The sequence below is a fragment of the Bidens hawaiensis genome, unplaced genomic scaffold (assembly GCF_021521415.1).
Source record: "Bidens hawaiensis isolate Kalapana, Puna unplaced genomic scaffold, B.hawaiensis_p1.1 tig00001521_1, whole genome shotgun sequence".
NCBI classification, from domain to species: domain Eukaryota; kingdom Viridiplantae; phylum Streptophyta; class Magnoliopsida; order Asterales; family Asteraceae; genus Bidens; species Bidens hawaiensis.
In genome coordinates this window covers 4,060,501-4,085,577 of record NW_027491087.1, presented here as the reverse complement: position 1 = coordinate 4,085,577, position 25,077 = coordinate 4,060,501, and the positions used below count along the sequence as shown (strand labels likewise).

The 25,077-nt window shown below is 34.7% G+C and overlaps 2 protein-coding genes, 1 long non-coding RNA gene and 1 pseudogene across 3 annotated transcripts in view; all 4 read right to left on the bottom strand.

Moving 5' to 3' along the window:
• LOC143584797 (uncharacterized) overlaps positions 1-12,571 on the bottom strand; it is a 65,691-nt gene extending 53,120 nt beyond the window's left edge. Inside the window, exon 1 of the long non-coding RNA XR_013144425.1 lies at positions 12,538-12,571. This is a non-coding gene — a long non-coding RNA (uncharacterized LOC143584797). The remainder of the gene's footprint in view (positions 1-12,537) is intronic.
• The window catches only part of LOC143584785 (serine protease SPPA, chloroplastic-like), an 80,114-nt gene extending 55,410 nt beyond the window's left edge, over positions 1-24,704 (bottom strand). Inside the window, exon 1 of the mRNA XM_077066754.1 lies at positions 24,529-24,704. Coding sequence (XP_076922869.1) covers positions 24,529-24,682 — 154 coding nt within the window. The 5' untranslated portion in view covers positions 24,683-24,704. The remainder of the gene's footprint in view (positions 1-24,528) is intronic.
• Positions 8,176-11,685, bottom strand: LOC143583750 (serine protease SPPA, chloroplastic-like). The gene is made up of 12 exons (XM_077065980.1): positions 11,565-11,685; positions 11,345-11,482; positions 11,085-11,255; positions 10,908-11,011; positions 10,759-10,826; positions 10,502-10,668; positions 10,346-10,415; positions 10,106-10,260; positions 9,906-10,011; positions 9,699-9,786; positions 9,476-9,619; positions 8,176-8,827 (listed from the first exon to the last, which is right to left on the bottom strand). The coding sequence occupies exons 1-12, from the start codon at positions 11,683-11,685 to the stop codon at positions 8,612-8,614; spliced, it is 1,548 nt and encodes a 515-aa protein (XP_076922095.1). The 3' UTR covers positions 8,176-8,611.
• LOC143584444 (pentatricopeptide repeat-containing protein At1g18485 pseudogene) lies at positions 18,766-21,461 on the bottom strand (annotated as a pseudogene).
• Positions 24,705-25,077: the final 373 nt, after the last annotated feature.

The window sequence follows — 25,077 nt, the reverse complement described above, 5'->3', positions numbered from 1 at the left end:
CGAACCATATCTTCATGTTCAACATCAACCGAGGGAGTGAAAGAATTTAAAAGACTTTCATAATCGAACATCCAATCAGGTCCCTTTCCGGCAGGTAGTGTGGTATACCTTTGACAATCAACATGGTACCATTGTAAAACACACCCAAAAGAGAAATTAAATACTCTTTTCTTAGGCGACGCATACCCAAGAAAGAATCCTTCAGTCGCTTTCTCTTCAAATTTACCCGCATCTTCCTTCAATATTGTGCAAGGACACCCAAAAGGCTCGAGTAATTGAAGATTCGGCTTATTGTTATTAAGCAACTCATAACTTGTCTTCTTGAGCTTCTTAACCGTGAGAACTTTATTCAATATAGCATGCGGTATTCACGTCCTCATTCCAAAATTTAACAGGAAGCTTATAATCTGCCAACAATATTGTTCTAGCCGCCTCAATTAAAGTCATGTTCTTCCTTTCAGAACACCATTCTGTTGTGGTACATATGGGGCACTGTATTCATGATGAATACCCCGTTGCAGACAGAAAAATTCCATCATGCTATTCTTAAATTCCGTACCATTATCACATCGGATTCGTTTCACTTTCTATTTATAAATGATTCGATCTTGGTGATTAAATTTTGCATGAGAACTGATGTTTGATCCTTATTAGTCATAAAAAACACCCACAAGAATCGAGAATAGTCGTCGGTCATGACTAAGCAATAAAATCTCCAGAAATACTCGCTCTATTCACAAGACTGAACAAATACATGTGAAGGCATTCTAGAGGAGTATCGATAGAGTTAATCATTTTCGATAGATGTGACTTATTCTTTTGTTTTCCCATTTTGCACGCAACACGGTGATCAGTCATCTTAGTTTTTCAATGCAACCCCATCCACCAAATCATTTGCAGTCACATGATTCATCTTTCAAATGTGGATATGACCCATCTGCATGTGCCATAAGATCGTATCTTTCTCTGTTGCTTTAGAGACAAAACACGTTGTTGTAGAAGAAAAACTTGTTTTTGACTCCATATCAAGTACATCAATATCATTTGATCGAGGTGATCGCATGACAAACATGTCCTCGGGAATAGCAAATCCCGATTTGAGAATAACGCATTCCTTATCAATGAACAAAGTCATAATCTTTTTATCAAAATATGTTACACACTTAATAGATTGTGATCAACTTTGTCACAATATTAACCTTCTCGAATGTAATACGACCATTCGAGACTTCTCCCTCCTTTGTAATCAAACCTCCATGATTACCCGCAAACACCACATAATCTCCTTGAATATCTTTAACATTTGAAAGAAGATTAAGATTACCAGTAATATGCTGAGAACATCCACTATCCATGATCCATTTGTCTCCTGAAATAGTCTCGAATGAACTCTGCACAACAAGAAAGTGATATAGTTCAAAGGGGCAGCTCAGGCCTCAGTCTTGGGTTTATCCTTTGTTTCCTTTCTACGTAAGATTCTCAAGTTTCCTCGTTGGAAGAACATCAACGGGAACCTTAATTTCACTTGAATTATTTTTCAAGGTCTGCTGATGTAATTGATGAACACGAGTATAAGTCAAAGGTACTTTTGACTTTCGTTTGAGATATTCATCATGAATTACACCAATGTTCTTATTCTCACAAATAAGTTTAACAAGCTCAACCTTATTGTTAGATACTTTAGTCTCGTGAAAATTAACCCTCACAACTTTCCTAGGTTTAACTTCATGAAACATAATATGATTATTATCAACCTTGACCTGGGTAGGTTGTCTTTTCAAGATGCTTTTAACCAAAGGAACTTGTTCCTTTGATTTCCCATTAAGCTTCACCCTAGATTCGCACTTTTTGGCAACATGGCCACGTTCACCACATGAGAAAAAATTTCTCATGTCAACAAAGACTTGTGGTGAATCAGTATATAAGTGTGACTCATCAGGTTGAAAAATACAACCTTTACATTAGAAGTTTATGCCTTGTTTGCATGTTTATATTTGTAAAACTCTATATTAGAAAATTTTGAAAACCTTTTAAGTGTTTCTAATCCGGATGATTTCACAAATTTACCGGTTTTATCAAACTTGGATTTTCTTTTACTTGAGACTTATTAAGTACTTTTGGTTTCTCAAAAGCTTCTTCAATATTAGTCAAGCTCGATGTCTCATTTTGAAACACACTCTCAATCAGTTCAGGCTTAATCAAACCTAAAGGGATATCTCTTTCATCAAATACTGTATTTACCCCTTTTAGTTTATATACCAGCCATTTTTTACATTATCACATTGAATCAGATTAATTAATTTCATTAAATCCGCTTCAGAAATAACAGGATTTTCTCATGATACTTTACACTCATAATCACATGGTTCGCAAAGAATATGATTAGCAGTAGGTATATTCTTATTTTTAGTGAACCACATGAGGTTCAAACACATCTTCAACCAACACTCCATGATCATTTTCAGTAAGAACCATGTTACTTTGAATATGAGGTTTTGGAGTTGACTTTGATTCAACTGGTTTGGTACTTTCCTCATGAATAACCTCTTCTATCTAGGCCATGCAAGCAAAGTTTTCTTGCACTTCAACAGTTGAATCATCTGATTTTGTCTCTGAATCTTCACTCTCATTCATAAGCTTATCATTCTTAGCATCCTCAAACTGCTACACTTGTTCAATCACAACCATATTTTCTTCATTTCCTTTAACAGAATCATTACCCAACATTCTTTGGGACCATTCAATGCCATCATGAGTTGTGTCCCTCCAGGTTTAGCAGACTCAACACTTTTAGGTTTCTCCTTTGACTCATTGTTGTTAAACTTTTTGTGGGTGTTGAAGTTTCTATCTCTTGATCCAGGAGAATATTCCTTTTTGGGCTTGTCACATTCCTTGACAAAGTAACCAAAGGCTTGGCAGTTATAGCATTTTACTTTCAGCTTATCAAAGTCAATTCTCTAGTTCATGGCAAGCAAGGCTTTACCAATTTGTTGCATGAACTTCTTTATCTTTCTCACGATCATTGACATGTTCCATTTAAGGTCCATTAACTCAAGATTATCATGGTCAACCTAATCATAATCTTCATCAGTCATGTCACTGTTGGCAACTTGTCCGACCACTAGTTGTTCATATGAAGTCATGAACGCTTCCATGAAAGCAAAATGCATTTTAGCTGCTTTCATATTTACTTTAGGAGGTGGTGTAACATGTGGACCTAAACCACCAGATAAACTTGGCAATACATTAGGTTCAGCAACAGTTACTTGAGGAATGCTTTGAGTTGTCTGAAAGTAAAAGGCAATGATTGGAGTAGATGTAGGTGCACTTTTACTGACTGGATTTACTCCCCCTATAAAGTAGGGTCTTGATTACCCTTGGATAACTCTTGGAATTTAACTCAAACTCCCTTTCCTCCAACTTTTGTATAAACTCATTTGCAGTTAGTCCTTCAGTCTTAAATTTGACAGTTTTAATCCTTGAAACTTTCATTCGTTATCTTCTATTCCTCATTTGTAACGAATGAATTACCACGAATGAGATATCAAATAATATTGTTTAAATGTATGAGCAATAACGAATAAAGGAATACGAATGTGGTAAATCATGTAACGAATGAGGAACACTAATCACGAATGTGAGAAAGACGAATGTGATACGTATGACAATGAACGGACTTGTAATGAACAATGTACGAATGAGTTGTTACAAGCGGTTATAACAACTTAATAAATGTCTAACGAATGTGATCAAGAAATTAACGAATGAACATTCATCATTTCCAGATTCAAACCAATTCCAGACCACTGTAATCCTATCCAAACACAGTCAAACCAACACTAAATCAAACAATCAATCACTCAATCAACTCGTAATCCAAATCTGAACCTCAACAGACCAATTCGAACACCAAAAACCACGCAAATCCAATCCAATTGAGCTAGAATACACTTATCACAATGAACAGTTTCCCGCGTAAATTGATTTCAAAAAATCACTTATTAGCAATACAATTAAACTTGTCCATATAACAATTGAATCATGTCGAACAATCCTAAGTCCAAATCAAGTCCAATTATCATGATTCAATACCTTAATTGGTTGATTTTAAGAACGAACAATCCATTGATAAATTTCAATACAATTAAACACAATTAACAGTCCAATTACTAATGAATTTCAACTAAATTCAATCCTAAACAGTATTCAATCAGACATAGGCTCTGATACCACTTGAGAGAACCTGATATGATCGATTACTTTAATGGATCTAGTCATTTGATATATATACAATTAGGTTTAGGTTTGATTACGTTAATAGTGTGTGAATGTGTGTGTTTAGAGGATATTTTGGTAGAGTAACATGATGGAAATGGATAAATGAAGAACTGTTGTAAATTAGAATAAGTTACAGGCAATGTTTTTTACCGGGTCAAAGGTCGGACCGACCTGGGACGGCGGACCGGTGTTTGACCCGGATAACGTCATATATAAAAATTACCAAATTTTATATACAACTTTACAAATTTTTACAAGTTTTGATACATATATAGTAAATTTATATACCATTTATGTATAAACTTATCAATTTATGGACCAAATGTAAATTTTTTAGGTTTGGGGGGTTAAAGTGTTACAATGGCCAAAGATACTATATTCTTCTTCTTATAAACCTAGCTGTGCACATGCCGTCGTTCCCCTATTCAAGCTTCAAACAGAGAACACCCCATATCTATCACACATACAATTTTGAGCCAGTTTTGCTTCGATTTTGGTTCTAATTAAGGTAAGAACTCGTTCTACATGGCCGATTTGGTCCAATTTTGACCCAATTGTAACCTAATATACACTAACCATGTCCGATTCGGGGTCCGATGACCAAGTCGCCGGTTCAACCGCTGGGTCTCCGGGTCCGGTCCGACCGTCACCCGTAAAACCCGGCCGGGCCAATAGAAAACGGGCTATATACCATGACCCGGACCGGTATTAGCACCGGGTCCTGGTCCGACCGGCCGGTCTTGGCCAGGTTTCAAAACACTTATTACAGGGTATATGTAGACGATGAGCCTCATTCGCTATCAAATGTTATGCATCATTCGTTAACATAACGAATGATCACATATGTTACCCTCATTCGTTAACATCCCCTAACGAATAAGGACGAATAAACACGTGGGGACTCATTCGTTATTAGATACACTAACGAATGTGTCTTACATTAGCGAATATACTTTACATAAATTACCAAATGCCCCTATACATTATTCTAATGACCAAATACTTTAAACAAAGTTCGAGACGTAAAACTATGTATCAACAAGATCTTGTCATTTCGTGCTCTCCAAAGACACCAAAGTTTGACTCGAAAAATGGCTTGAATTAACTCTGTACGTCTTCTATCCCAGACCAAGCTAGACTGATAATCCAGCACGTCGTATATGGAGAAGGCGAAAAAAAGGCTGAAGCTTACACCAACTAGCTATATGTGGCCACACCAGATCCGTCTTTAAGCAGTAAATCAACAAATGGTTCACTGTTTCATCAAGATCAAGACAGGGAAGACATATCGTACTCCCCCTTGTGCATATTCCTTCTGAAGAGAGCCGTTTTGTTGCCATTCTTTGAAGTTGGGCTTTCCATCCGAACACGCTTGTTCCACTCGTATGGGATTGAATCGTTTACCACATATTGATTCTCCAATAATCGTCATGTTGATCGCACTGGAAATATGCCATTCGTATCTGCTGACTAAAATCAAGAATCTTCCATATCACTGGTACAAATCGATTGAAGTAAAGAACGACACTCGTGTATCTCGTTTCTCTCAATGTTACTTGTAGGATTTCTAATCCAACTCCAGTCCCACACAAGCAAGTCTCCATTATTTTTAAAACAATTTGCCCCTTAGTGTCTTTATGCCTAGCAATAGCAAAAAGAGCAACCTGCATTTTATAGGGGATTATACCTAACCATATATCCACCCAGAATCGGATTCTTGGTCTATTCCCAACAACACCATAGATGAAATGATGCAGTTTAATATTGTAATTGATGAAATTCATTCTTGCGATTGCCACCCAAGTACCTGGAATCCCGTTCTTTTTTGGAACCGGCACGCATGCTCTAGGTTTCCAATGAATTGCTTTTATAGCATTACTCCACATCCTGTTTTCCTCCATTTTAAGGCACCACCAGCACTTCAATATTAGACAATTATTTGTATATTTTTAACCACCCAATGCCTAACCCACTCGAAAATTTTGGTGCCACTACCTTCTCCCAATCCACCCAATTTATTGCTCTTTTATCAAGGTCTCTAATGTGTAGGTGAAATAACGTGCATTAAGTGTTTAATATTTTTTGTTTTAATTGTTTATATCTATTGAACACGATTACTTTGTTTGGTTCTGTGATTATAGGTGATGGCAAGGGCGGACCTTTAAACGGGCGGGGAGGGGTTGTGGCCCCCCTGTTTTCCGACCAAGACTTAAATTAATATGGGCTTTTAATATAAGTTGGTTTTTGGGGTTTGATCTTTGATCCCTTGAATCGTTATGTTTTAGATAACTGATAGTAAAAATAGTATAATGAAAAGAACATGAATTGTTTTCTTACAAGGAACAAGGACAAGATTATGAGAGATTATGGTTGAGTGATGTAGTTGCAGAGTGTGAAAGATGAAATAAGAAGGAAAGACAAGATTATTATTTTGAATTTAAAAAATAAAGAGTTAAGTCTCATAAAAGTCAAACAAAATGATGTTTTATTGTAGTGAAAGGATTGATGTCTTTGTAGTCTTTTAAAAAGTATTTTAACTTTTTATTTTACTTTGTCATACATATAATGCATAGTAAAAAAAATTTGTTAACTTAGTTTAATATTTATTGAATCTGTTTTCAAACAATTTTTAAAAAAATTGTAATTATGCTAACTTTTTAAGGAAAAATATGGCTTATGCCTTTTATAAACGTCAATCATTATTCAAGGGGTGTGATTCAAAGAAAAAAGGTTTGAACCATTTGAATTTTAATGATTTTCGAACCCCTCAATTTCATGGTTCAAGTTCCGCCACTAGGTGATGGAGCTTAAATGAGCTAATTTAGAGCATTCCGTATACGGTGAGGAATCAAGTTATGCATAAAATGAAGCAACCAAGGGTCAGAACGTCAAACAAGCATCAAGAAAATGAAAACGAAGATTTAGGTGTATCATCCACCGTAAATGGGCAAAAGCCAATGTAATGTCCTTTTTTAACTTATATAAGTACTGAATTCTTTTAGCAGAAAATATATAATACGTTACAGGCTTATATCTTATACAAATAAATAATTTAATTAAATCAAATAGATTATATTGGTTGTTGACCTGTTGGGCTGCAACTACTAAACTTGTAGTTCGGGTCAGTTGTAGGTGGTTGTCGATCGGTCAAAGGTCCATATCACTTAGAAACGTGTACGTGTACGGGTCAGAGGTAAATTTATGTAATACAAAGAGAATGTAATAAACCATTACTACAAAACAAGGTTATTTAATTTACTTTTTTACTTTTTCAAATATTATTAATAATTAACGAATGATTTAGTATGTTTCTAATATGTAATTTAATCATTAGAAAATACATTTCAAGCATTTATCAGATTTTTCTACAACGTTAGCAAGGGGCCTAATACATTTCTCATTCGTCAACCTTTCATCTAATCTTTAAGATCGAAATTGTTAGAAGGTTCTCACATGCAATCATTTGTCTACAAGAGTAGTAGAGTACCAAGGGTGGGACCCATTCATTCAGACGCTAAAGTCATGTAAATTGTAAGACCATTCTCATCGTCCAACGTAAAGTTGGTTTGGTTTGCCACTTGGATAAAAAGACATGATATTTGGATTGTAGGACGCGAACCACCCTCAATCTCGTCGGCGAAGCAACCGAGTTTGGGCATTTTTTTTAATTAATTGGACCAATAGATTATTGACACCTCTCCATATATTTTTAATTTTTTATTACAACAATAAATTTTACATTAAAACTGACTTTTGTCTAATAGATTGTAATATTTAATTTTTTACAAAATTTAAAAGCACAGACATGTTTAGTTTTTTTTATGAACTTGATAAATGTTTTATAAAAACGGAGTTCTTTAAAAAAACGTATTTTTGAAGGATAGTTTCAGTCCAATATTATGGGTTCGTAAACATATTATGTTAAAATTTTATTTTATTATGTATATTTTACATATTAATAAATATATTTATTTAATAAAGAAAATTAGTTTGGGTTGGGTTACGAATGACAGTGACAATATAATGGGTTGAATTTTGTAGATGACAGTGAGATAAACTAAATTTTTAATGTTAGATTGGGTTGAATTGGGTTATGAATACTGCCATAAAAAATCAGAAATGATACCTTGATATGTTAACAAAAGTAGGAGTAAAATACAGATGTTTGAGCTTTTGGTTAGTAATAGAAAACTATCAGATTTGAGGGTAGCCTAGAGATAACATAGCAGCAGTTTCAAAAACTTATACTCACATTTGCAACGGCTACTATGCATTGATTTGCACTATTCAGTTAGAATGATTTTTCATGTCAATACAGCGAATAGAATAAGCATCAAAGAGAAGTTAGGTATTCTTTTAACAAACCAAATGAAGATCCTTCGGACCCATTAAACATAATTCCGTCCATACGGGCTTGCACCCCGTCACACATTGCAAAATCATTCTGCAGATGCTTTAGTGCCGCGTCGATCCCAGTTGCTGAACTCATCATGCTAAAAAGGACTTTTTGTAAAGAGAATGAGGGTTTTGACATCTCAACCAAAGTAACCTATTGAAACAAATCAACAATATTGTTATAACAAATCATTTTATCTAATAAACTAATTTAGTAACACAATAATAATCTAAAAACTCAGAACAAGAGCAAAACCCAACCCATTTGACTGGCACTTCAAATGCCTACGGTTAAATGGGCTAGTGTGAAATTATAACTTAAACTTTTCCAGTAATGATGACACATATTCGGGTTTAAATTTCTATGTTCGCCACCGAGGAAAAACACAACATCATAAAATACTCATGTATTATGAAAATCACACTTTTGATTCACAAATGGAAACCAGATTGGCAAAATCTGCCCATTTATTTAAAATGTGTAGATTTTAATTAGCAGAAATAGGTCGAATAGGTCAAATAGGTATAAAGTCACTCAAAGTGAACTTAAAATTAATAAAGCCTCCTAAATCATTTAATTCAAAAGGATATATATATATATATATATATGTTACTACTTATATAATGTAACTATTATAATCATATTTCCAGCATCAGTTCACCTTATAATCATATTTCCCACGGCCTATTTGGGACCCCTATTTAAAGTCACTCGTTTTGACCCAACACCCAACCTGTCCTGCGTAATCACCACCTAAAAGAATGAAGTGTTTCAGTTTCTAATTCTTAAAATACAACCAACCTTTTTGTTTTGAGGAATGTTGGCCTTGTGTTTGGCTATAGCAACAGCCCGTGAAAACCCTCCAATCGCATCAACTAACCCCAGCGTAGCAGCATCATTACCACTCCATACTCTTCCTTGAGCAATCTCCTCCATTTTATCTTCCTGCAATTATATTCTCATTGTTGGGCTGCTAATTTCATACTCATTAACTATCTAAATTGCTTGAAATATAACTACATACACTCATTGATCTGGAAAACGCTGCCTTGTTACGAAACTGTTTATAAACATTTTGCGCAGATTCTGCAAATAGTTTCTCTTCATCGGGTCTGCACACAGATATGCTGACGCTTAGAACCATATTTATTTTTATGAAACAAAACCAAATCAATGCCACCTCTAAATACGAGAAATTCCAATTCTGGAAATCAAGGGCCAACTCACTCACCTGAATGGCCGTTGGTCAGCAGCGGCCAGCTCAGCAAATCTTCCCCTTGAAACAATTTCCCTATTGAAACCGATCCTTTCATAAAGTTTTCCAAAATTGTACTTACCTAAAACAGATATGGTGATTAGGAATATCTAACGATGGTAACAGTAAAATAGTTTGTAATATATGAAAAAAATTTACAGGATGATGCAATTGACCTGTGACAACACCGATTGAACCGGTCAAAGTAAGATTCTCAGAGACTATTGTCCCTGCTGCCATAGCCATGTAGTATCCTCCACTAGCTGCCACATCAACCATTGACGCAACGACCGGCTTAGATTCAGCCAATAGTTTAATTTCCCTCCACATTCTGCACAAAAGGATACCCTTTATTGTGGGATGAGTGTATCTAAAGGTAAAAACACGTATATACTTTTATGGTAAAAATTACTTACAAGTCAGAAGCAAGAGCATCACCCCCAGGGCTATCAATTCGGATGATAACTGCCTTGTATTTATTTGAAGCTGAAAAGTAAACAAAAACTTAAGACCATGAACATGAATCTCAAACAATAATAATATTAAAGGGAAGCATGCAATGTTTTACATACCTCTTACTTCGCGTATCTTTTTAATGAATTTTTCAGCTATGATGCCTGAACTTGATGAAAAATATGACCCGTCTACACGACTAATGCTACCAGAAGCTCTAATAACTGCTATTCGGTCCTTTCCACCTGATAACCCCACACTCCATTTACTAACTTTTGAGTATTTCCTGAAACCATGATAATAAAGTAGTCTATAAATGCAGAAATATGTAAATTCTGAAGAAACAAATAAAGACGATATAAAAAGATATACTCACTTGTAGCCTATAAATGGAAGGTTTTTCGTCTTTGCAACGCCCAATCTCGTTCTCAACATTGATATAATCTGAAAAGTTGAAAGGTTAGAAAATGGTTTCTGGAATTCTTAAAGACTGAACATTAGACATGTTTTATTTTATTTGTATACCTCATCATCATACTTTATATCTGTTATCCATCCATCTTCTTTCAACTTCTCTATTTGGTAAACGCCTTCGTTAATAAAACTCTCAATTTCTTCCTTACTCTTTCCTGTAAAATAAACAAGTCAAGCGGTTCACTCTGAAGCAACAAGAGTAATAAAAAATACACAAACAAAATTCACCTTTGTCTTTAGAAACCTTATCAACCCAATTCTCATAGATATTATCTATCAATGTAGTAAGCACCTCACGGTTTTCTTCAGACATGTTCTTGCGAGTTAACTGATCACCCGCACTCTTATATTTACCAATCCTCTCTACTTGTGGCTCCACGCCTACTTTCTCAAACACACCTTTACAAACATCACTTTGGGTAAGTTCAAAAACTGATTTCAAGACCAACATATTATACTTAACTGTATAATGTAATGTGTCATCTTACCTCCATAAAAATCGGTCAGTGCAGTTAAACCATACAATGAAAAGTAAGCACTCGGAGGGGCGTAGAGCTCATTGCAGGCACATCCAAGGTAATACTCCTTTTCATGCCAAACAGGCGCGTAGCCGATAATGAATTTTCCTACATCACATAAAATTGTAAAGTTAATTCCTCCTAATTTTAACACTAATCTAAACAGAAAGACGTATTATCATCTATCTACCTGATTTCCTAAAATCCAATATGTGTTGTTTAATTTCTTCAATTTTGGCCCACCCACAATTCAGGGTTTCAATGTGAAGATAAACACTACATATATGAGGATCATATGCCGCCTTGATCATGTTTTCACATAGCTTTGGCAGGGAAAATGCAGAAGAGAAACGACTCTTCAACTGATCAGATATCTGAATTATACATATTATTCAAATCCATCATTAGCGGAGTAAAATCTAGGGGTGCGCATAAAACGGGAAAATCCGATCCAAAACCGAAAAACAATACCGAAACAAACACCTTTGGTTTGGTTTGGTTTTTGTTTTTCGTGTAAATTAAACCATACCGAACTTATAGATTTAAAAAAAATTTTATTATAAACTGTAAGTAATTTATAACAATTTAATTAATTAATAATATTTTACAACTTCTAGTGAGGCTTAAGTCTCGGACCACCTCGAACCGCCTCGCAAAAGTCGAGGCTTAGGTTTCAGTATACCCCATGAGCCTAAACCTCTAATGCGTTTTTCCACCAAGGCGTAAACGCCTTTTTAAACCATGATTAAATTAAGTTAACCCAAATATTTTAGTCGAAATGTATAATAATGATGAATAAATGATCAACTAACATAAAGACTTAGACCCAAGTTTATTATTTTTTGGGAAAAAGAAAAATACATTTTTATTCCAAATAGTAAAAGTGAAGAAACCGAAACCGAACACCCTAGTAAAATGAAATGTATATAATAAACACTCACACGGATGAAGTATGTAATTCAAATATATTATTATTATTATTATTATTATTATTAATTCATGAATCGCCAACTGAAACCCCAACTGAACAATTAGAAGAAGAAATGGCGCGAAAGTAAGAGCGAATGAAACCTCGCCACGTAGTTTTATAAGGAGTACAGTGCCGTTGTGAACCGTAAGCCATGGATAACCTATTAGCCTGCGTCAGAAGCTTGCACTTGGACTTTTGTACTCCAATTCGCCGGTAGGATACTCGTCTGAAACATTATTATTATTATTATTATTATTATTATTATTATTTCAACAACTATGAACTCAAATATGGATGGATGGTTACTTACTTGTTATTGAAGCCATGCTTGTAATTAGTGATTACAATATTAGAAGCTTCTTGCACTTGGTTTCAATGACTCGGGATTATGGCTAAAGCTTGAGAAAGATATTATATCAAGACTTCAATGACATGAAATGATGGTTAAAGCTTGAAAGATACTAAAGAACATGCTTGAATGAACAAAAGTAAAACCAATAAGTAAGTGTGTCATTTAAATATTATTTTATTATTTTCTATTAATATGTAAACGAACATAAAGGAACAACAAAATAATTGGGCATTAAACAAATAAATTAACTAGGCTACAATAAACAATTATTTTGTTGAGGATTGTCATAATACAAAACTCGTCAAGGGTGTGATAAGTAAAATAAACTTTAAACAACATATGCCTTTAAGAAACGGTGTCAAAAGAGTCATTAGTGTCATTTCGATCTATATGTTCAAGGATTAACATCTAATAATGTTAGGCCATTGGGCATACATTCACGCTTCTTAACTCTACGTAGACACCAAAATGACATAACCTACACGGACTATAAATAAAATCATTTTATATGATTATATACTTAAAATGTCGGATAATAAATATATAAAACATATAAGTGATTAGAAAAATTATTCAGTTAAATCATGTGGTGGTTGGTTAATTGTTATTTTCTTTACATCATAAATATACATAACTTACTAATAAAACTTAATTATTGATTTTATATGCATAAGTTCTATATAAGAGTTATAAAAGGACGAAAGAATTACTCTCTACGTCTCATTATAAGTGTCCTAGTTTGAATTTTTAAGTCTTTCTTTTGCAACGTTGACCGTAAATATTTTTGTTCGTGTCATATAATACTTGATGAAAATTATATCAATGTAAAATACGTTTAAAACCCAATCCATTCATATATTTTACATCAAGTATTATATAACACAAACAAAAATATTGCCGATCAAAGTTAAACAAGAAAGACTAGAAAAATCAAACTAAGACACTTATTATGGGACGGAGGGAGTATAAAATATACCAAACTTATAAGAGGGGAAGGGGCACATGCAAGGGTAAGCTTCATGGGTTCCAACCCACAAAGCAAACCCACCCCGATCCATGTGGGTAGATTGCCAAATTGCAATTCATGGCAAACCTTTGCCATGAAGAATATATGAATGTTGGAAAACATAAATGTGTGTTAATTATTATTATTATTATATATAAATGTCCTAAGGTATTTGTGGGTAGGTGTCGCCAGTGATATTGTGATTTATGGGTACAAGAGGGTAGAAATGAGATGGCAGTGCGTGATTGACCGGTGCATGGGTAATACCCATGAGTGCCCCTTCCACTCTAACAACTAGCGTTGAGGACCCCGCATGTTGCATTGAGCCTGTAATCGTATCTGGGATTTAGGTAAACCACATGTCAAGTTTGCTTCAATACTGAACATCGAAACATAAAAAACACTCGCAACGGCAGATTTAGAAATAACGAAAAAGTCACATCGTTGTAAAAACGTGTGTTAAAGAAATGAAAGCGACCTTTAAAAAATCATTTAGTGTAAAGTTAAACCAAGATCGAGCTCGACTCAGGGATAAACATGTAAAACGAAGCTCAAGTTCAAACTCCGCTCGTTTATTATTGTATTAATTGTTTATCCTGCTCAACTCATTTGGAACTTCATTTGTAAAGCTTGAGCTTGACTCGAGAATAACAATTTAAGCTTGAACTTGGCTTGTTACTATTCATTCTTTATATATTATATAAATTAGCACTAATATATAAATGTTAAATTAAACAAAATGCTTTTTGTAATATATATCTGTATTGTTATAAAATGAATACAAAGTATAGATATAGAAAAAATATGTGTGATGGTAAAGTATTAAAATGTGTGGTGTTTGAGTGAAAAAGCATGTGGGGGACCAAAATATGCTTAAGGGAACTTGTATACAGGGCATCAACATTGATAACAAATGGATGATTTAATGGACCAATACAAACATACCAAAAAGAACCAACATGAAATTATAGATAGTACGACCAAAATGCGCACAAATGCAATTGAACGGTGAATATGTAAGATAACATCATTCTCATGATTATTATGTTGGTCATATCTTATAAAGAATACTTGACTTCTGCACGTGATAAAGTGAGACGTACTATAAAGCGTTTTTGGGAAAATAAAATGAGAGGGCTTGAAGCCTCTTTCATTGATTGTTTTATTCTTCATTTCATAAAAGTACACACATTATTTGAATTAAACATGAAAGTGTTGATCTATATACTTGGTTTTAACTTAGCCTTCTTTAGTTATCTCATTCAATATACTTTTAGAGAGAGCAAAAATGAGAGAAAATATTGATAAAGTTAATAGAACAAAATTGCTACATAATCCTTGTAAATGGTAAGAGTAGTTTTGGCATATATATATCTTAACGAAATCATCTTTCATTTTACTAGCTAGCATATTTTGTTCAAGAATTTATAGTTATCTTGGCTTGACCACTTGAAGAAATGTTGCTTAGTGTGGATATCTTAGATGTGCATCTATTTTAATAAAGATCCATCACTTCTCTTTAATAGTTGTTAACTTGTTATTAACACCTATGCATGGCTTTATAAAGTTTACATTTTAATTACATATGGATCATTGGTAAGTATAGTGTTTAAAAATTTTAAAATTATGCTATATGTTTCTTGCCTAAGAATTTCTAAAAGATATGTTAAAAACCAAAAGTGTCCTCAAACTCCATGGACAATAGTTGTACAAGATCGAGCTTGAAGCTTGAAAACAACAAGAGATATAATTTATAGATTTTTTTTAAACAGGAAAAATAATGAGCTAAAAGTGTTTCTAAGAGAGAGAAAAAGACATGAAGATTTCTATATGATTCGTCATTTCAATGATGGATTATAGAATAATGACAAATTATGTCATGTCTTGTCTGATGAGTTGACTTTATCCGGTGTTTCGCCTTTCAAATGATGTATCCTACCACCCTATATTCCGCCACTTTGACTGGCAAAACTTGTATATCTAAGTAGCCTATCCCTATAATTTTTTGAACCTTTGAAAAACATCTGCGATTTGAAATGACAAGTGTGAATCAGACATCCATCATTTCAAATGCCAAGTGTGAATAGTAACTTTTTTTGACCGATTTGACAACTGATGCATGTCCTTTTTGACCACTACTATTAGCACTTGTCATTTCAATGGCAAGTGTTAAATAATAATTATAAGTATTTTAAATTTATAACTTGTATAAAAATATTTTTTATGTTAAATATTGATAATATTAATTCAATAGAAAAGATAATAATATTAACCTTTGGAAAGAGTTTTATGCTAAGGATAATCTCCAATACTCTCGAGAATAGAGATGAGAGGGCAAACCAGTGACTTGTTAATGATCCAAATTAACTGTTTAAAAAACTATTAGTAATTATTTTATTGTCGATAATAAAAAATAATTCAACAAATATTACCGAAAATAGCTGTTCAAAAATAATAATAGAAAAACAACTATTTATTGAAAATAAAAAAATAAGCAATATTTGTATACAAGTAACAAATTTAAAATAATTATAAATATTATTTAACACTTGCTATTTGAAATGGTAAGTATGAATACATTTTTACATCTACTTTTCGTTCGGTTTAACAGTCCAACCAAAAAACACAGGCCCAACATCCCTTACGACATACGAGTTTGATTAAACATTTCAACGTTACTTTTTTCACGGTGTTACGCATTTACCATCTTAATAATAGTTGATTAAACATTTCAACATTACTTTTTTCATGGTGTTACGCATTTACCATCTTAATAATAGTTTTATCTATAATATATATAAACGAAAACATAAAAATCCTATGTGTCGCGATATGGTCGCTCCCTCTTTTTTAGAGTCACCAGATTTGCTTGATTTTTAAACAGAGGTTTCTCATGCATTTGATCCGAAATCATGGGTATGGGTCTCATCTAGGGATGAGATCGGGACCGTACCGGTACCAACCGGTCCTGGTCCAGAAAATCCCGGTCCCGAAAATCGCGGATTCTTGGTACCGGTACCGAAATATTCGGTTCGGTACCGGTACCGGTACGAGACCGGACGGGACCGGTATTTAAGGTAAAATTTCAGGAAATTTCGGGAAATACCGGTCCCGTACCATACCGGTACTGAAACTCAAAACGTTGGTACCGATTCGGTACCGACGTACCAAATCGGTATCGATTTCGGTACCGGTACCGGTCCCGAATTTGCCCATCCTTAGTCTTATCAAACCAAGATATTTCTTAAACGGGTTATAACATCTCATTAAATTAAAAAGCAATCTAACCAAATATTTGTTTTAAAAATCCTATAAAATAGAGATATACTAAAAACTAATATATGACTTATTTAAAAAAGATATATATTATTTATAATTAAAAAACCAATTTTATAGTAAAAAAAATAAACGGGTCTTGGGTCTTATTAACCAATATAACTTTTAAACCGGGTTATAACATCTCATTTATTTGTGAAATAATTTATCATCAAACCATAATTATATTATTAACTTTCATACAATAAAAAAATAAAAATTTAAAAAATAAATAAATATTAAAAACAAATAATATAAAACAACCCCGTAATACGGAGATAAAACCAGTAATAATATATACTTAAATAACAAACTTTACGATTTCACAAAATAATAATAATAATAATAATAATAATAATAATAATAATAATAATCTTCATCAATGGCGGAGGTTACCTACCTCCACCTTCACGATGAAGATGCAGATGAAGATGATCAACAGAATCAGGTAAACTTCGTATTCGATTCGATTCGATTCGATTCGATTCATCAACCGCCGCGTGTAATTGTGGAGAACCACGTGGTTGTTGATTCTGATCTTAGGGTTAGGGTTAGTCAAATGGATGGACAAGATATTGTTTCAAATGATTTAGATTTAGATGATTTGGGGTTAGGGTTAGGGTTAGGGTTTGCTATTGAAGTATGTAATTATGATGATGATGATGATGATGATTGTGGGTTTATGGTTTCCGATTGCGGCGATCGATCGGAAACGTATTTCATGGGTGGAGTTAGTTTCGTTGATTCCAATGAGGATACCGGGAATGAGGTTATTGGATTGGAGGAGGAGGAGGAGGAGGAGGAGGATGATGATGGCAAGTCTTAACCTTTGTTGGGATGCTTTTCAGCTATACGACGACGACGATGATAATAATATTAATGTACCTGTGCGTCAAGCATTTGAGTGGGAAGAAGTGGATGGTGATGTAAGGGAAATGTTGAACATGTCTGCAGATGCGGAACTGGAAGCGGATACTTGGGAGGTTTATTTGAATTCTCGGAATATTGAACCGAATCCGGGTAATGATAATTGGGAGGTTTTCTTGAATGCTGGTAATCAGTTTGAATTTGAAGAAGAAGAGTACAATGAAGTGGAGCATGATATGTTTTTTGGGCAGTTTGTGGATAATGTTGATTCGGTTTTGGTTAAACCGCCTGCTTCCAAAAGGGCGGTTGATGATATTTTGTCTGTGGTGATGAGTGTTGAAGATTGTGAAAGTGATAACGCGCTTTGTGCTGTTTGCAAGGATGAGATTGGTGTAGGGGAAATGGCTAAACAGCTTCCATGTAGTCATCGTTACCATGGGGATTGCATTGTTCCTTGGTTGTGTATACGGAACACGTGTCCGGTTTGTCGTTATGAGCTGCCAACTGATGATCCGAATTATGAACTCAAGAAAGCAGAAAGGGTTGCTAGTCATGTTTGAAAGTGACAAAGGTTAGTTTGTCGTATGGTTTTGAAGTTTTAGTATCAGTTCCATGAAATGTAGATATTGTTGTACTGATATTGTTGTTGAGAGAAGTTGAATTATCTTCTTACTGAGTTCTGTAGAGTGTGTAATGATGATTTAAATGATCTTTTATGTGGGTTTTTTAATGTTAACTTTTTATGATTATTTAATTTCTAGTCCACCCTCAATGGTTTCTTTAATACAATACCTTGCAATTCTTGATTCATATACACAAGATGCAACTATATGTAATGTTAGGATAAAAAAACATCGAAAACTAAGAAATCGCCTTTAGCTATTTACCAGTAATCTCCACATGAGCAATGCCCGTGTCTAAAATGGTAAAACCGCTTATTGTCCCGTATAATAATCTCCCTGTCAACAGCTTTCGACACCAATTTGATAGCATTGTGACAGTCTTCACAGATACGCAAATTCTTGAAAATTCTTAATGTTACACCTTTACATGCTCTTAACAAGCCAAAAGAAACCGCAAGTTTCTCACTATGACCCCGTAAGATATCCACTTTCTCATCTTCTGTAAGATCATGAAGTACGCATTTAGTATCTGGTTTATATCCGTGTCGGGTGATATCATCCTCCAGTTTTCTCCACATGTCATGAACATCAGGAACAGTGTTATCGCCCGCAAAGAAATTATACACTTTTCCTTCAAGTTCAATCCAGCTACAACCGACTTCCTTCTTAAGCCCGAGTTTCTTCATTCTTTGCCTCATCGTTCTAACACCATCCCACTTGCTGAAACTAGCAAACAGATTTGATGACAAAACATAGTTTTCTGCTTTATACGGATCGAGTTGTAATAACTTATCTGCAACTTTCTTTCCTAACTCCATGTTACCATGAACTCTACATGAACTTAGCAATGAACTCCATATTCTAGCATCGGGTTCTTCATGCATCTCGTTAATAAGCATCAGAGCATCATCAAACCGTCTTGCATGACCAAGCATGTCGATTAAACAAGCATAATGTTCCAGTTTTGGCTTTACTCCGTGAACGGTTTGCATCTCGTTAAAAAAACTAAGACCCTCATTCACCAATCCACCATGATCGCATGCCATTAAGATGCTAAGAAATGTGAAGTGGTCCGGTTTCATGTTTAATTCCTGCATTTCATAGAATAGCTTCATTGCCTTCTTTCCATCCCCATGAATCCCATATGCTCCAATCAGAACCGTCCAGAGTCCGATATGGTTTTTATCTGACTGGTTAAAAACTTTTTGAGATGCGTTTATGCAACCGGTTTTCGAGTACATGTCTATGATTGAAGTATTTATGATTGCGTCCCTCGTTAGGTTTTTCTTTAACGCATAACAATGGATTGATTGTCCTAGCCTCAAAGCAGATAACTGCGTACAAACACTTAACACACCTGTAACTGCAATCTCATACGGTTGGATCTTATTATAAACCATCGTACGGAACAGATCTAATGCTTCATTTAGCTGTTTATTATGTGCGTAACAAGTAATCATTGCATTCCATGATATCAAATTCTTGTTTTCTAACCCGTAAAATATGAACTTTGCAGACAAGGGTTTCTCACACTGAACGTAAAATGAAAGTAGTGAATTGCCAATATGTGAATCAGTTTCTAACCCGTTTCTAATTGTATACGCGTGAGTTTCTTTGCCATATTTTAGCAACTTGAGCTCGGTGCAAGCTAAAAGCAGGCTGCCAACGCTGTACCAGTCTGGTTTAAACCCTAAAGATGCCATTTTTATAAATAAATCTATCACCTTTAAAGATTTACCGTTTTGTGCATAGCCACTAATGAGTGAATTCCAAGAACTTAAACTCATATTCTTCATCATCTTAAAAACATTCTCAGCCAAGAGTAATGATGACCCGCATTCGCATCTTGCATAAGCTGCAACGAAAGCGTTCGCAACTAACTGATCCATTTCAATCCCGTGTCGAATTGAATACCCGTGAAGCTCCTTCACTTTCTGTAACTGCGAACCACGTACACAAACTTTTAACACGTTTAAAATGGTGACCTGATCTGGTTTAACTCGGGTACTCCCACTTTGCATATTATGCAAAAGTTGAAATGTGTGCTCACCTTCACCTTCATTAGAACAACCCAATATAATCGAATTCCAAGAAACCACATTCTTATCTTCGTTTCTATCAAGAACAATTCCCGCTTCTAACGTACATCCACATTTCAAATACATATCCATCAAAGCATTCTGCACCATCAAATCCCAATAGAACCCGCGTTTCACAGCCAACGAGTGGATCATTCTCCCAACCCAAACATCTTTCTCAGCACCACAAATCGGTAACAAACTCACCAACGTAACAACGTCCGGTACCAACTCGTCTTCCCCTATCAACAACTCGATCAACACACCCACACTCTCTCGATAAAACCCGTTCTCCGCAAACCCCGAAATCAACGAGTTCCAAGTGATCAAGTTTCGTTGAGGCATTTTATCAAACACCTTAACTGCATCATCAATGTTCCCAAATTTGGCATACATTGTAACCAGTGCATTGTTTACATAAACATCTGAAATCAAGCATTCTGCACCATCAAGTACCTTATGGGTGGATCTATAAGGTGAATTTGAGATGTTAGGACAGGCTTTGATTACAGAAGGTAAGGTGAAGTTATCAGGTGTGTGATCTGTTTGCAGAAGCTGGTGAAAGATGAGTATGGTTTCGTACCGGAGATTGTTTTTGGTGTGGTTGCTAATTGCTGTGTTCCATTGATACAAGTTATAATTATTGTTGTTGTTGTTATTATTATTATAATTATAATTATCCAATTGTTGGGAAACAAGAGGTGAATTGAAGGTGTGTGAATTTGAATAGGTTATGGTAATCTGAGTGGTGAGGTGACGTCGGCTAAGAAGGTGAGATTTTGTGACGAGTCCGGTGGTGGTGGAGTGACGTGGAGGTGGAGATGGATGGAGGTTTCCGGCGAGTGGTGGTGGTGATGGGGGTGACATCATGGTCATGATGAAAGTAAAGATAATTCACCATTTTAGCTAATTTTATTAATCAATGATAGGATAGGATAGGATAGGATAGGATAGGATAGGATAGGATATTACGAAATTTACGGGTTTAGATTTAGTATCAACTTTAAAATGGGTCAGGGTCATGGGCATGGGCATGGGCATGGGCATGGGCATGGGCATGGGCATGGGCATGGGCATGGGCATGGGCATGGGCGGGCACATATGAATCGAGGTTCGAAACATCCATGCTTTTTAAAGGTCACTTGCTTTTTCTTTGAAAGTTCCTCCCTTTATTTTTCTTTTAAAGTCATTCAAGGTGTGTTCAGGATTACTTATTTAAGATAAAAAGGTCTTTTTTAACAAAGTAAAAAGATTTTATGGCTTTTCAGTAAGGAGTTTTAGAAAAAGTGTTTGAATTAACATAAGATAATAAGTTGTTTTTTAAAAAGTGTTTGGTTTAACTTATTGATGTAAAATGATCAAAAATGACATATTTTGTATAAGTGAATAAGTTGTTTTTAAAAAGTGTTTGGGATTACTTATTTATACCATTTTATACCTTTTCATCTCTAGCATATTGAAAAAGAAATTACAAAATATACCATTTTATACTTTTTCGAATTTGATACCACCGTGTATTTTTTTGATAGAAGGAGATGTGGAAGGTTCATATTATAAGAAGATTATAGGAGCAAATTCAATGTTAGCAGGGGTAGTTGAGAGTGACAGTTACTCAAGTTGTGAGTTGGGTATGTGAATTCAATGATCGAAGGAGGGTAAGGGTTGAGAATAATGATCGATGGCAGGGGGTAGACGATCGGTAAATGATGGAAGGGGTAGGTGGAGTTTTAAAGAGCTGGGTATGAGGGTGTAATGAGAATTTTGATCTTGATAAGGGGATAAGTTATAAAACTCTAATTAATTGAAAACCTGTATTTTGGTCTTGTGGATAAGGAGATATGGAAAAAAAACTTATTTATTCCCAAACACTTTTTTAACACAAAAATGATTTATTCAATCATCATAAGTTATAAGGAAATAAAATAAGGAATCCCAAACACATCCTCAATAATAGGTTAGTTTAGTTACATTTTGTCTATAAGCCTTTGAATATACGCTTGAATTTTGTCTAGTACACAGTCTAGTTCTAATTTCATTGATGTTATTTGCCAAACAGCACTCATTGTTCTATTATAAATAGTGTGACTTAGTTTTATTAAAATCTTGAATTTTAAGGTTAATTATGCAAGGATTACTATAAAGAAATATTTGACCCATCATCTTCTTCAAATAATACTTCTAAGAAAATTGATTTGGAAGACCTTCCATTGGGATCTCTTCGGACGAAAACCAATGTCATCTTATCATGTTAACCAAAGAGATGAAATTATATGAATGATGCTTGCATTTGCTATATGGAAAGAGAGCTACTTGCATTCGTTTTCAAAACATGAAAAGTCGCATAGAACAACTTTAAGAATTTTGTAATGTTTTTTTTTCCTCTTTTCGAATGACATCGTATTTTGTGTGTTTTATTATGATATTGCTTTTTATTATGTTCTTCGCCTCAACCCGACCTGAACGACTGGCCCGAAATTTTTGAACACCATAAAAATGGCCCAATGAGACCCCATTATCCAAAAATTCTTGGTCCACTACTGGTCATAGTTCATGTATCATATTGACCTGTAAACATGGCTAGTTAAACAAGTTGGATTCATTGTTTGATTTGCTTACAGTTATATAACCTTTTTTAAGAAATGTAATTTATGTGATAAATCAAAGTGACTAGGTAGATAAATTAGTTGTTTTACAAAAAGTAATTGTACAAACATTTGAAATTTTGGTTGTATATAGATAATTTAGGCTATTAATAAGCAAAAGTTCAAATAAAATCAATATTTTGGGTTAAACAAGTAGTGTTCGTGTCAACAACGAATGACACGATTTTCGGGTTTGTGTTGGGTTCAACCCGCCTAACACTAAGCATTAAGCATCCATTGAAAACCTAGGTCTCTATCAGTCTTCACCACTCGAGAGAAGCAAGAAGCCAGCCTTAGTAATATAGTGATATTAAACCATCATTGTATCTAGTTTCCTTTGGTTTCAAAATTTAACTGTTGAATGTGGTGCTTAAACAACAGGAACTATATAACATTCATTTGGCACCAGCTTGCTTCGTGTACATGTCAAAAAATCAAAATATCTCCAGATATCCGAGTGAAGTTTGGTAGCAAAAGTATACGGTTTTGTGTGCAAATGTGATCTCTAAAACTTAGTATCATCCATACGAGCTTGCACACCATCACATGATGTCAAGCCGATGCCATCCAGCACTTGCTTTAGACTTGTGTCCATCATGCCAATCAAGATTTCTGGTAAAGTGGATGATGATTGTGACAGCTCAACCAAAGTAACCTGCACATAACCAACAATATGGTTACAAACATATCGCCTTGCGTTGCTTGATAATGAGCAAGTCGAGATCACAACTTGTTAATTTTAAAAGTAGAGGTGACCTGTTTGTCCTGAGGAATGTTGGCCTTGTGTTTGGCAATAGCAACAGCCCGTGAAAAGCCTCCAATCGCATCAACTAAACCCCGTGAAGCAGCATCCTTACCGCTCCATACTCTTCCTTGAGCTATCTCTTCCATTTTATCCACCTGCAATTATAATCATTGTCGGAGCTGCAAATATGAGTATCTAAAAATGCTTAAAAGTAGCTACATACACTCATTGATCTTGAAAGTGCTGCCTTGTTACGAAACTGTTCATAGGCATTTTTAGCAGATTCTGCAAATAGTTTCTCTTCATCGGGTCTGCACATAGATATGCAAACGCTTAGAATCATATATTTTGAAAAATCTAACAAATCAATGATCCACTGACTCACCTGAATGGTCGTTGGTCAGCAGCAGTCAACTCAGCATATCGTCCTCTTGATATAATTTCCTTAGTGAAACCAATCCTTTCATAAAGTTTTCCAAAATTGAACTTACCTAAAACAGAAACATTAATTAAACATACCGCCTTGAAAAGTCAAACATGAGATGATGTAGTTCACCTGTGACAACGCCAATTGAACCGGTCAAAGTAAGATTCTCTGAGACTATAGTGCCTGCTGCCATGGCCATGTAGTATCCTCCACTAGCTGCCACATCAACCATTGACGCAACTACCGGCTTATATTTAGCCAATAGTCTGATTTCTCTCCACATCCTACACAAAAACAGGTAAAAAACAATTTAAATTTTCAAATAGTTTTGTAACATTTTTAAAAGAGTTTATGGTGAATGATTTTCTGTGTTTCATTATTGATAATAACAATCCCTTTATATAGGGAGAGAATACAATCATAACCTACCTCTAATTAGGAAACATAATCACCATACAATTCTATAAGATAATGACTATCTATACAAATAATATATATCCTCTAAATATATTAGCTAAGACTCCCCCGCAGTTTGAGCGGGCGGTGGACAAACACTCAAGCTGGACCGAAAAGACTGAAATAATTGACGAGACAGTCCTTTGGTAAAAATATCGGCATATTGCAAAGAGGAAGGCACATGTAGAACATGAATATCCCCAACACGAACTTTTTCGCGAA

What these genes read in the sequence shown, in the direction of transcription:
- LOC143583750 (XM_077065980.1), bottom strand. Translation starts at nt 11,685, where the DNA reads ATGATCAAGGCGGCATATGATCCTCATATATGTAGTGTTTATCTTCAC. An exon ending in ATTGGATTTTAGGAAATCAG is followed by an intron (nt 11,483 to 11,564) that starts GTAGATAGATGA and finishes TATGTGATGTAG; the next exon opens with GAAAATTCATTATCGGCTAC. An exon ending in AAAGATACGCGAAGTAAGAG is followed by an intron (nt 10,416 to 10,501) that starts GTATGTAAAACA and finishes TTTACTTTTCAG; the next exon opens with CTTCAAATAAATACAAGGCA.